Source organism: Battus philenor, unplaced genomic scaffold (assembly GCF_028537555.1).
Source record: "Battus philenor isolate CCGP_79_NKW_IND1 unplaced genomic scaffold, ilBatPhil1.0.hap1 SCAF_20, whole genome shotgun sequence".
Taxonomy (NCBI): Eukaryota; Metazoa; Arthropoda; class Insecta; order Lepidoptera; family Papilionidae; genus Battus; species Battus philenor.
The window spans coordinates 3584938-3599300 of NW_027181683.1; the positions used below are offsets into that span (position 1 = coordinate 3584938).

General features: G+C 30.1%; 1 protein-coding gene across 1 annotated transcript; it reads right to left on the reverse strand.

The window, feature by feature from the left end:
* Nucleotides 1–361: 361 nt before the first annotated feature.
* FAM21 (Family with sequence similarity 21) lies at nt 362–12041 on the reverse strand. The gene is made up of 12 exons (XM_068766068.1): nt 11828–12041; nt 10941–11049; nt 10117–10214; nt 9225–9312; nt 8857–9005; nt 7688–7776; nt 7199–7332; nt 5948–6061; nt 5232–5316; nt 4608–4888; nt 1385–4337; nt 362–757 (listed from the first exon to the last, which is right to left on the reverse strand). The coding sequence occupies exons 2-12, from the start codon at nt 11040–11042 to the stop codon at nt 660–662; spliced, it is 4191 nt and encodes a 1396-aa protein (XP_068622169.1). The 5' UTR covers nt 11043–11049; nt 11828–12041; the 3' UTR covers nt 362–659.
* Nucleotides 12042–14363: the final 2322 nt, after the last annotated feature.

Below are 14363 nucleotides of genomic sequence, written 5' to 3' on the forward strand. Positions count from 1 at the left end.
TATTGACATATTAGTTATCATACATATTACAACATTCCTCATTTTATTCATATATTAAGACTTATTTAAGAGAATTTTTAAAAGTAATGCTGCGGTTTGTAGAATTTGAACTCCTTTATGTAAGTCTATGAAAAATACATACAATTAAATACATTAAGTTTTTTATGCAGTTAAAATTACAAAAAGCAACAAAAAGATGAGATCTTATTTATTTTATATAATTTAGTAAGGTTTGCTAGCAAAAAACATAAAAAACATCATATTTATAAAGAAGATAATAACATTGTAACAATACAAAATTTAATATTAAAGCCAATTTTCCCTTACAACTGTTCAGTTATCATTAAATGTAATACAGATATTTACAATAAAATATGTTTCATATAAAATATATTTATAAATCTCAATGTTATAATGGAATGATTAATTTTCAATCAATTGCACTTATAAATATTACAGATGCGTTTTACCTTAAAAATATTTAAATGTCCACGATATAACAAAATTATTCCACGTTTTGATTATTAAGTTACATTGGCATTTATACAAGTGTTCTGCATTCAGGTAGCATAAGAGAAATAGTTCATACTCTTTTTCTTGATTCCTCATTTGATTCATGTAACCATAATAATAGATTTGCACTTATATAGTTTTAAATATCAGTCATCATCGGTAAGTAATGACAATGGGTCCTCAACAACTTCTTGTGTAAGAACAGTTTTAACTTGTTTTGGTTTTGAATAAAGGTTTTTGTTTTCTGAAACAAACATGATTTTTTTATGCAAATAAATAATTATTTGCAGTCATATGATCTGTGCTTTATAATATTATTTAAGCATAAATATTTTAGACAATCTCCATATACCATCTTACTGTTTAAGATGATGTCTCCTTAGTTTAGTAATTATCTCAGTACTCCTGTTTACACATACATGTGGTGTTATTTTCAGTCAGTAACAGTAATATTGTAAACATATGTGAGTTAAAAGCTAGGTAATGTCAACCGAAAAATACAAGATTTGGCCCCTATGAGCGCCCAGCCATGAGTTGGTTATCAGTGCATGACAGGTCAAGCCGAGATGCCTCCGAGGGGTCTTTGAGTATACTCAAGCCATGGGGCGTCTGCCAAATCGCCTTTATAGCGGGCACTCAAGTTAACTTTAAAGAAATTTTACACTAAGTATCCACTGTTCTTTTGAACCTGCAGAAACTGCAAATGCCATTTGGGTAGCAGTGTAAGCCAGGTAAAAAAAAGGTTTTTGTACATACATATATATTTTAAGCCTCTTGTTGTATACGTCTGTCTAATATGCTTAGACATATTATGGATTATAGCTACCAAGCTTTAAACCTCATTTTAAAAAACAGAATAAAAATTATTTACCTGAACTATTTGAAGTCCTTCCAAACAGATCATTATCGCTATCATCATCAAAAAGAGATTTTCTTGTTTCAGCTTTATAATCTCTCGCACTCGGAGTATCTTTCTTTTTCGCAGATTTTTTGTTACTGTTTGCAAATAGCTCTTCATCACTATCAGATCCAAATATGGATTTAGTATTTGTAGTCACTGTTTTTTTACTCTGAAATAACTCTGCTTCTTCATCACTCATATCATCAAAAACAGACGCCTTTTTATGCTTCAAACTTGTATCAGCTTTGATTGAAACATTATCATCTTTAACTGTTTTGTATTGTTGAGAGTCTTTATCAGGAACTATGGTTAGGTCATTACTTTGATTGTTTTCCACTTTTGCCACTTTAATTTTCTTAAAGATATCATTATCTTCATCAAATTCTGGTACACCATCATCGTTTTGCAAAATGTTTGTATCATTAACTGTTTGTACTTTTGGATCTATTTTCATAGTATTATTTGTGTCTACATTGGTAAATATATCTTCATCATTTAATATGTATACAACTTTTGATTTAATGTTTTTTTCTTCTTTAACTTCCTCAGTTCTAAAAGCCGCCCCACTATTTTGATCATCTATCGAATTAGAATTATCAGTTGAATCAGTACTATCAAAAATTATCCCGGATTTCTTAACAGCTTCCCTTCTAGCTCGTCTAGTTGAAGGACGTCTTTTTACTTGAATTTTAGCTCTTTCCTTTGAAAACTTATTATCAAGTAACTCTGAATCTACTTCACCTTCTAAACTATCTGTTTTCACTAATTTAGATTCATTATCTTCAATATTAGGTTTTGCTTTCTCTTGTACAGATATTATCTGACCATCGGTCACATCTGCTACTTTTGATTTCTTGGGAGAAAAACCAGGTAATAATGTATTAACATTTATATTCAAATTAATCGCCTTTAATTTCCCAATAGGTTTTTTATTTTCACTGCTGGCGAAATTATCTACAACTTCAACATTCGACGTCTGTTCCCTAAATGACGAAATTGTTTCAGCATGCTCATCAATTTTTGAGGTAGGTTCTTCAACTGAATTATTTACAACTTCAACGTTAAATATTTGTTCCTCACGTGATATGCTGCCTCTATCTTCATCATCAATTTTAGAGGTAGGTTCATTTAAATCTTTGTGTCTCACTGGTTTGATAATTTGACTTTTTGGAGGTTTTTGCATAAAGTCCACGTCAATAGCCGGAGGTTCATCACTAAATATTCTAAACAAGTTATCTTCCTTAGCAGTAGGACTCAGATCAGGTTTTTCATCTGATATCACACCATCTTTTTTGAAGAATAAAGCTTCGTCGTCTGAATCGTCATCAAAAAGTGCGTTGACGTTTTTACTTTTTTTTGGTTCCTTTGGCTTTTCAAATTCCGGTGGTTCATCATCAAATATGTCATCAAAAATATCAGACTCACGAGTAGATTGTTCATTAGGCACTGTTGGTAAAGGCGAATTTATTAAATAATCGGCAAATGTATCACTTTTAATTTTATCTCCAATCCTTTGAGGTTCCTTTTTTCGATTCTGTTCTGTCTTTTCAGCATCGATTGAGATAGGAAGTACAACATCATCGATTATTTCTAATGAACCTGGAGGTAGTATTTCTTTAACAGACGATTCAGTACTAACTTTAGTGTTGCTTCTATTCAAATCTTTAGCATTAACAATTGCAGACTCTTTGTCCAAAGTTTCTGTGTTCATCGTTTCATTAGTTACTTTTATTTTCTCATTATGTAAATCTTCACCAATGTCTTTAACTTCGTCTTCTTTTTTTGGTAAATTCGTAAATAAATCATCAATATCTTCATCATCAAATAAAGCCGGACTTTGTTCTATTGTATGTTTAGTAAAGTTTAGTTCATTTGTCATCGTTTTATTTTTACTTTCATGACTAACTTTAGAAAAAGTATCAGTAATTTTATCACAGTTCTCTTCATCATTTTCTCTAAATGCTAACTCATTTATTTCACGATTGCTAGCTGATTCGGCATCCACTTTATTAGTAACAATACCCTCCCTTTCAAGTTGATTATTATTGTCATCATCATCTTTACTTGATTCAATTTCCTCATTTACAATTGTATTTTGACTTTGTTCTTCGATATCTTTCTTCTCGATAAAATTAATATAACCCTTACTTTTAATTTTATTAGTCTCAGGGTTAAAAAGAGTATCTTCATCGCTATTATCGTCGTAAATATTTAACTTGTTTATACTGTTAAAAATTCCTATAGTTTCCGGACTACATTTATCATCTGATTTACTATTGGATGCGTTTATATTATTGTCTGATGATATCTTCGCTACGACAGAAAATAAATCATCATCATTATCGCTATCAAACAATCCTTTAGTTTTGGTGTCTTTAGAACTAGTTTTGTTTGCATTGGTGATTGCGATATCAGCAAATAATTCATCGTCATCGTCATCAAATATCGATTTGGCACTTTTGCCAGAATCTTTTGTAGTTTTTTTCTTAGTATCGTCTGTAAAGATGTCTTCAAGATCATCGAAAATATTATCATTGAAAAGATCTATCACATTGTTTCTCGAAGTTGATTCTAGTTTTTTGTTTTCATTTCGATTATTAGATGTTTTATTTTTCGTAAATAATTGTTGCAATATATCCTTTTCAGGGTTTGCGTGTACATTCTTTTTTATCACAGATTTGTCCATTTGACTTATGGAATTTTCTTTACTACTGTTCATCCTGTTTGGAATAGATTTTAATGAATTATCTTTTGTATCAGTATTACTTATTTTTGCTTTCGTCACAGCATTCTTTTCAAATGTTTCCTTTTCGCTTTCCTCATCTGAGCTATAAGTTCTGCGTTCATTTCGTTTTAGGATTGCCTCACCTATACTCTTGGCACCTTTACTCGATCCAAACAGTGAGATTCCACCAATGGGTTTCTGAAATAACATACATTTATTAATATTCTTTTTAAACTGTAAGTTACTCCTTTGATAGAGTCAATAAAATTTAGGTTAATATAGCTATATTGTAAATCGTAAATGTATCATCATTTTCATTTCAGCAGGAGTTTGTCCACGGCTGGACATTGGCCTCCCCATCGATTTCCGATAACACCAATTATAAGAAGCAGGTTCGTGGCCTCTTGTCCTAAACTTCAAGGCCCCAGCATATGCTATGTATACTATGTCTAAAATAATTCTAAATACCTTTTCATTTTCTTCTGTTTTGTCAACATTTGCATGCTCATTACCATTTGTTTCATGCAAATCACTTTTTTCAATACCAAATATATCATCTGGGACGCTATGAGAATTTTTGAAGTCGAACAATTCTTCGTTTAAACGACTTGGATTTTTATTAGGACCGAAGGATGGTTTTTTCTTGTGTAATTCAGCAAAAATATCGTCGTCGTCATCGTCGTTGAAACTATCCTTGTCTGATTGGTACGTTTCGTCTAGAGGCGGCGGCTCATCAAAGAATATTGTAGCTGAAAAGGTTAAATGTGATTAATAAATTCCCAGTTAATATGTCAACTATGTATGTGTTATGAAGGTAAGAGAGTTTTGAGAAATAATAATTTAAAGATAACTGCATGTAATATATATGGTATATAAGATATAACTGCGCTACACTTATGTAGTTACATATATACAAAAAAAAATTAAATGCGGATATGGGATTTTGGGAGTTAGCATATTTACTTAATGGTTTACTTTTTTATGCTAGTGAGAGGATAAACTAAACTTTCATGTGCGCCGATAGATGAAACTGGTAAATAGTATCTTTTTTATAAAATAACCAATTAGTGTAGAAAATGTGAAGTTACTTACATGTTGCTGGATTTTGTGGTTTGTAAACTTTAGTTGGGGCAGTCGAAGGTTTAGTTAATTCTGGTTCCGGCGTTCTTATCGGGATCTGAAATGTAATATTGTTAATATTGTTAATAATTGTCGACTTGGGTAAATTTAAATTAATCAATTGTGAGAATTCAGAACTTAATCTGTTAGAAACTGCAATCAAACTGGTACCCTGTAAATTATTATGAGAGATTCATTGGTCACGCGGTATAAAACAGGTGTGTGTAACTTATTTGCATGCATTATACAGTAAGCATGTATTATATAATAACCAAATTATAGTAAAGTACGTTTTTAAAATATTTTCGGAATATCCAAATAAAAGCGCACAATATCCGTTTTGAATATAAATATCAAGTTTATTAGATTAATTATTTTATATTAAAATTCTTTTAATAATTCATTAAAATTTGCTGAATAATTGGTGACAATACTTCTCACTAATTCTTTGAGATGCTGTTTTGTTAATACTGATTGGTTTTTGGAAACCAGCCGGATAAATTTGATATTTAATCAGTCAGTAAAAAAAAACATAATCAGGAAACCAGCAGTCTTAAAATTAAAAATTTAAAGGATTCCATGAATCCAATTATCTCTCGGTTTTAGTATGGAGCCTGTATTTAAACTGTGAAAAAATAGCTTACACTGGTAAGTATAAGTGCAATAAAATTAAATAATAAATAGTTTACTTCGAGTATGTTTCCGCCTAATTTCCTCGCCAATTCAGCTGCAATGTGGGCTTGACTAACCGGTGCAGGTGGGGCACTGGGTTCAGAATCCACCATTGAACTACTCGAAGAAATCTGAAGGAAAAAATTTAAAACCATTTTAATTGTATATCTTTAAAGACTAAAACAACTGGCAATGGTTTTAAAATGATAATGGTTTTTGGAACTTATAAGATATATTAAATAGGTATAAGTATAAAAGTTTAAAGAGGAGAACACATAGGTTATTAGCTGTGATATAAATATTTGTTTGTGTATTGTTTATTCTTTCAGAAACAATAAATAATATGCTATATATTTTAAAATTGATAGTTATTTATTATATCACTATGTCAGTGCAGACATTGTGCTGGCAGAACTTATTGTTCAGTAATGTTGAAATAGAAAAAATAAAATATTGAAACATATTGCAGTATAATCACAAGTTACATACAATGCGTCTCCCATAAACAAACAATAAGACAAAATCGTGTGACAGGTGTCACTAACTCCCAGAAATTAAGTAAACAAAATCTTTATAGCGTATTAATAAATTATTTAAAGTTGGATGTAATAATAACATGGAGCTACCAGTTAAGTTTGAGCATCTATATTATGTTATCTTTGACTTACGTTATTTTTTCACTATCGAGTCTATCATCTTACTTGATAAGAAAAAAAAGGTGAAGATTTTTAGTCACAGTAATAAAAAGTACATCACAGAGTGTATAAAAATAATTTAGTTTTTAAATATCAATAATTTTAATAATAAATGACATACTTTTAAAATAATATTCTGGTGTTAGTTGCAACTTACCTTATTGGCATTCAGCATTTAAATAATGGCACATCCCTGTATACATACATATTAATATTTTCAAGTCAAGACAGAACGAATAGAGGAGTAAAATAAGGAGCTTAGGGAAATGTGTATAACATTTTAATAAAGACATTACGGATGTGATTTTGAGAATAATAAGCTGCCGTTTTTCTGATCACAGGGCTACACTTTCATCTGTTATTCACCTTTGTAAGAAATGATATATACGTATAGATATACGCATTTATCTGCGGGCTGGCGGGCGGTGCATTTGTTGCACGACTATCACTGCATGTGCGGAAGCGGTTAAATATTGGTCCTTTTCTTACTTAGGATGGACTTCCGCAAGGTAACGCCTGATTCCATTAAATACATAACTATTCTAAATTTTTACTTGTATAATTAAAACTTACTGTTCGTTGTGGGGGATGCAATCTATCTGTCTGTGTGTCAGTTAGCTCAGATTCCGACTCCGAATACTGCTCTAATAAATCTTCTCCTGGTTTTGTCGTAGAGCTATCGCTGTCACTGTCTTCGGCAATCAAGCCTGCAATCAAAAGGTTATTATAAAATTTAAAGGAAATAAATAATAATAACAAAATAAATTTAAATATCCAGGTTTTAAAAACAAATGTTTAAAAAACAAACAGCATGTAAAAAAAATTGTACTTCTTGCAATGTCAGTGTTGCCATATGTATTGTGTTATTTTTTTACTTTCTTACCATTAAAACATGTCAGAAAAGGCTTAGAAAATTTCGATTAATTTATAAATGAATGGGAGGCAAATAAAAGTACATTATATTTGGCATATCAGGGCATTACACAAGCATTGGAATGTTATGAGAAACCTACCAGTTTGTTTAACTATGGATAAGCTTCTAAAGATATATAGTGGACTTACCAGCATGCCATTTAGTCTTCCACCCTTGGGACCCTATGATGTAAGGTAATGGCCGATGGGCATACAGGTCCAACGGTTTAAGAATCATCCTGTGAATAAAATTAAAATTTTCGTTTACATAATATCTACCTCATTGACAATTATGTTATTGAGAATATTTTTGTATGTTTTGTGTCATGCTTAATCCTTCAACTGTATATATCGAGTATACTCAACAGAGCGGAACGAAAATTATTCGCATAATGTCAAGTAAATTCGTTGAGAAGATCAAAAATATTGCATTTGTATTATTACTAAACAAATCAGCTGTAATTTTTGAGAATATTCATTAATCTGACAACCTTATTTATTTTAATACATAATAGTTTGTATTAAGGAGAAATAACAAAGTCTGGGGAAGTACTTGTACAAAACAATTTTTTCAAATAAAGAAGCACTACATACGCATTTCCCATTCAATGCAGTAGTTAAAAGAACGAAAGTTATACAAGCCTTGTGGATTTTATTGACAGGAAAAGTAATAGTAAGCAGAGTACCTCTGTTGCACGACTGACAAAAGGTAGTGTGGAATAGGTAGTGTGGGACAGAGATAATGCTCTACGAAGCCGAAATTAGCCGATTGTCTCTTTCTAAAGGACGATGTGCAATATTTATCGCCTGATATTGTATTTTATTACTTCATCAAATACTCCTCAACTTGGTCGTCCAGCTTCAATTACACTTTTACGATTACTTTGAAAGCGTTTTCCTGAGTTAGTACCATGTACAAAAGCAAGATAAAATCCTACATGCAGATGTTCAAACTGTTCGTAAAATAATATTAGAAGAGAATCCAGATATTGGTGCACAATATACACGGTAGCATTATCTGCTGCACCTTGCTTTAAAAACTATCATTACCCTTAATTAAAATTTTTAGTTTTGTAACTCGGGTATTTTGAAATTCAGTTGGCTTTCTTTGCTTCGGTTTTCATTCCTATTATGTCTTAATGTTATCTTTATGTGATATTTTTTATCAATGAAATAAATTTTATTTGTTAACAAACATAATTGCCTACTTTTATAGGCAGAAACATTTTACTCTATTTATGTCGAGTATACTCGTCTTCGCTGGAAAATATTTAAGCAGGTTATTAAGTGTTATAACGTTACTAGATATCTTTACATACCTGCCCTCATCATCACCCGAATCAGATTCACTATCACTCTCAAGTATCCTGACACATTCATGCATGGACTCAAGAGTTTTTATTCCCTCTTTCATCTTTTCAAGTTCAGCCTCTGGATCAGTTTTCTTGATAGCAGTAACTGATTTTGGCTGAAAATCAAATAAAAACATACGATATTGATATATTTTTAAATGCAAAAACAATACTATGTTTGAGTAAGTTCTTATTATTTCTTTTAATATGTATTTATTAAGAAAGCTTAAAACTAACCACCTTATTTTTAAATACTAGATTACTATTATTAATATAATTATGTATATCATTTAATATAAATCATTAGATATTTAAGAAAAAATAGAAAAAAATACCTTTGTAGGTGTTTCTTCAACAGCAGTCACCAGTTCATCATCATAGACCCGGCTTTCAATAAACTGACTATTGCTTAGAGCCATGAACCTGTAGTTTATACAGGGCATCTGAGTATTTGTTTGTTATATTCATTTTAAATTAGTGAGTGATCTATACAGGGTGATTGGTTATAGACGTAAAATTTTCAAAGGGGTGATGACGTCATAGGCTTCACAATCATCATGATGATTGGTCTTGCGCAGCCCGCATTCAACACCTCAACTATCTAGTCAATCTACCTCAATAGGAGGGTCTACTCACGCTGCATCTACCGGCTTATGGCTACCGTTAGAGAATCTTTCGGTCCTAATGGACGAAGGTTGAACAAGAGGTGTGCTCCACCCATTACAACACTAAGATATAACGTAAAACCCAAGTATATGTATTTCTGTATAAGATTTATTTAATCAAAACTCAGTGTTAGCTCGGCTATATATTACTTATCACCAAATGGATGTTTCTTTAATTTGTCTTTTCAGATTAAACGTAAAAAATAAAAATATTTTTCACAACGTTTTTTAAATGAAAGAATTTTTTTATGTGTAACATATTGATTAAAAAGTTACTTCTGTCATCGAGAACTTAAATATGATCATTTTAATGAAAAATTAAGGTACCTCCTATTAATTTATTTATTTATATACAATATCATTATCCTATTAAGTTAATATTGTTTTAACTTAAACAAAAAAAGTTTTCAAAGGCTAGATATAGGCTGCATCTAATTGATCTCATTGGAAATCTATGATGAGTGCCTATGTTCAGCAGTACGTAGCCAATGACTGAGAAGATATTGTCCAATATTTTTTTTTCGTTTTTCAGTAGCAATTATAAAAATACAACCACATTTACCTGTTATTGACATTCTGCAAGTCAATAGTAGCGCTGTCGAGTGCAGAAGCCATTTCATCCAATTTTGAGTTAGTTTCCTGACAATGTGTCATTATTTTCTGAAAGTAAAAATGGTATATTCAGTACTATTTTCTTAATTTGTTAATAAGCTATGTATGTTCATGTTCCCAACCTTGTATGGATTATGTTCCCGTTTACGAGAAACAAAATTCTTAACCCCCACTTTAAGAGAAAAATATTTATTTAATTTAAATACTAAATTGATGGATATCTATAAAATAATAAACATTAAATATGTTTATTTCATAATGTTGCCCATTTCTTCTTAAGACCAGCAAACCGCCCCCCTACCTTATAAGCTCCTCTGCCTACCATGAGATTAATGTATCCTTATGATAAACTATGCTTATTCAAACCAACCCACAGTAGATATTCAATTGTGAAATGATAATAATGATGATGAACCACCCAAAAACTGTTTTCATCTCTAACTGCATATTGTGCAGGGGAAAACCTATAGTACCTACATTATGAAGGTGCTGTATGAAAGTACCACATTCAATCAAATCACTTGTTTTTGGTAGTGCAAGGATTTTGTTATTCATGCTAGGGAGAGATTTCCTTTTTTTTGTCTGCTTTCTGCATGATCTGTCCAATATTACTGATGTTAATGTCCTGTATTCAGTAAGTGATGGGTAATGGGATCACTGAAATGGGCAGCTCTTCTAACCTTGCTGACTCCATCAATGTTCTTTATCTATTAAATCACAATTTAATTAAATATTTGAAAAAGAAATTTAAACTATTTAAAAAAAAGCTGATACCTGGTGTATATTCTGTAATACATTTAGAAGCTGCTTATCACCAGCAAGGCTCCAATGTGGAGCCATGCTACGCAGTGAAGAGGTGTTACCTGCTTTCTCCATGATTTATCTGAAATTTATTTATTTGTATTATAAAATCTATAATGTAATCTTAGTAATAAAACTTTGTCACATACCAAATATAACTTATTTTAATTGGTTTCTCTTTGTCTTTTCTCTATATATATGTATAAATCAAACATTGTAATTTATAATTAAATTTAACTTATTGTAAAATATATCCCAATATTATATCAATTTGAAATCTTTGCTTTAAAAAAGTTACACCAAAATGAAAAAAAAAACTATGTAAAAATATTTATAAAAATCATAAAAACATTGAAATCAAATAACTTTTAATGTTTTATGCCAACCTATTGGTATACTGCAGAAGAAAGCTCTCTTGTCACTACACAGCATATGTATGAATGTTTTATTTATTCTAGTCACCCTTAAAGGTTCGCTTTAATCACAAACCTAATAATGTTGCAAACATGCAAGATTTTCAGTACAGGAAAATAATTTTTACAGACAAGAGCAGACTTTTTCAACTAACTTGATATGGATTACAATTAAAGAAGATATGTAACAAATGACACAGTAATATACCAATAGAATACATGTATATGTAGCTCAAACCATGTTTGGCTTATCTGAAGATGTTTATTGTTTAACTGGAAAAAGTTTAGTTATGAACACTGTCCACATGATCTAATATAGCATAGCCATAGAAAATTAACGAAAATTTATTACTGACTCGAATAAAATATAAATAATCTCAATGGAAGAGTTTCAAACAGATTAATAGAATTAGACAATATTAAGAATAATAGTAAAAATCTACTAACCACTTCACTTCAAAGTGTATACTGAAATGTCGACAAAATGTAACGAAAACATTTACGAAATTTACATTTAAATTGTAACCCGTAGTGAAACTTCGTCGTAATTTTACATTACAAATAGAAAGTTATTTTATAGTTTCATAATGATACAATTTATAATTAATGAAATTCTAACTTTCTACTAACACAATTTTTATTAGTACGGATACAATTTTAGAGAAATAAACCTGACGAAAACAAGATTATAATAAGAAATAATCGTAGTTATAGAAACTTCGCACTTTAGGCATAACTTTAAATTTTATTCATTATGTATCATGTTTGCTTGTAATGAAAATAAGGCGAAATTATTTTCAATGGTTAAATGATAATAAACGAAATGTTCCTGTTGATGTGGTTTAATTAAAATGTACCTTAAACACATCACATTTGACATTTTAGTACAAATAGTGTATTAAGCATCTATGCCTTGTTTTTGACAGTCTGAGAGAAATGTTGCCTTTGTTGAACCGTGCATAATAGCAATTATGCAATATGCCTTAACATTTTCCATGAGCAAAAGCTAATTTTTTAATTTTTTATATATAATAACTATTAAAGTACAGATAATAAAAAATACTTTTATTAGACTTTTTCTAAATTACGTCTTCAAATGTCTCTTTGGATTGCAAATGAGCTGAAAATGTAAACCAATAAAAATAATTAATTTCTAGGTACTAAGAAGAAGTTTATAGAATATCTTTAAAAATCTGTTTAGATTTATTAAATTTTGTTAGTATTTTCCAGAAAAGTACTAAAGAAACTTGTTCCGAAATTATTAAAGTAAATAATATGTCAATTTGTCGCAACTATTTTATAATTTTCGTATAATATTTGTCTTGCGTTTTGCAACAGAATAAAAAAAACGGTAACAAATTTTGGAAATTATAGATAATCGACCCTTCCTTACAATTCACACAAACACAAGTTTCATAGGACTTTTTTGTAGAATTCTTTCTGTTAAAACTATAGTAACACGATGAAACGTCAATTCAAAAGAGCCAATTATTACAAATCAAACAGTTTATTTAATCATAAGATTAGTTTTTCAAAACTTCCTTATGTCTAGATAATGTTTCCTTAGACTTTTTAAAAATATAGTATTTAATTTTTAACATAATTAACAAAAAAATAATTTTAGTTTTGAAATAATCATATATATTTAAAAAATAGCTATCAGAATATACTTGACACCACATGAAAGAGTAAAATAATATGTTAAAATTATATGCTATATATTTTTTTTAATATAATTATATAAGTACTTCGTTTTTATTGACAATGTCTTTCCGGATAATATTTGCATATATTCACACAAACATTTTGTAATCGCCTTAATATTACACGGTATTCGACATTATTGCGTGTGACGACAGGAAACACGGTTAGTTTCCATTACTAGTCACATCCGTTGGACACCATGATAACATTATATGACCAGTCTTCCATTACGTAGCTTACTACGATAAAGAAAAATTATAACTCATAGAATAACGGTTAAAAGAAAAATAAATGTTGTAATAGAATATATAAAAACACAACTTTGTCTAAAGAATTATATTTTATAATAAATATATTTTTTCTATCACATAGCAACACATTTATTACTTTAACATGTAGTTTGTACATTATTATAATAACATTAACATTATGTGAAGCTTATTCACATTATTCACATGAGAAAATACTTCACTACCCGTGTCGTGGATTGTGACAGGAACTTTAAATTATCACGGCGTTTGGAACACACAGTGCTCTCTAAAACTGATATATCATAATCCAGCGGATTAAGATCGTGTCTAAATGACGGATAGTCTTCAACTCTGATGAAGTCCGAAACATTCATTTACGCTCGGGAAATCTAGTGTTATGCTTCTGAACAAAATTCGCACTGGCAATGGCAATGGCGTTGTTTAGAGGTAGTTGGTATTGTAATATACTTGTGCCAATACGTCGACTCGGTTACTCTTCTATAGTTAACAGCTGTTTAGACATTTAACCATCGCTGGAAAAGGACGATCTCCGCTTTGTACATAGTCAAGTGATTAAGAAAATTTAACACAGCGAGTTGTGCGAGTAGGAAAACACATATTTTATTTTTATTAATATGATAAAAAAAATTCTTTTCATTTGTCGATAAATACCACCATAATTTGTTGCTGGTTTATTGGCACTTGTGGGTACTACTTTTTTTTTAAAAAAAAGGTGTACAGGCTATTGTTGCTTGCACTTTTTTGTTTTTTAATTTTTTGCTATTTGCGAGAAGACCCGTTTTTCGCCTCAATATTTCTTTGCTGAGTTTTCGGTTTGCTAAAGATAAAGGTTTATTATTCGTTCAATCTTACTAAAATAATAATATTTATTTGTAATTTCCTATCGCTAATAGCCTATTTTAACGAAACAAAAATCCGTTATATATAGCATTATTAGAGAAGGTATGATAAAAATATAAAAGCAAATCAACTTGATTACCGACCGTGCGACAAAAAACTATTACACC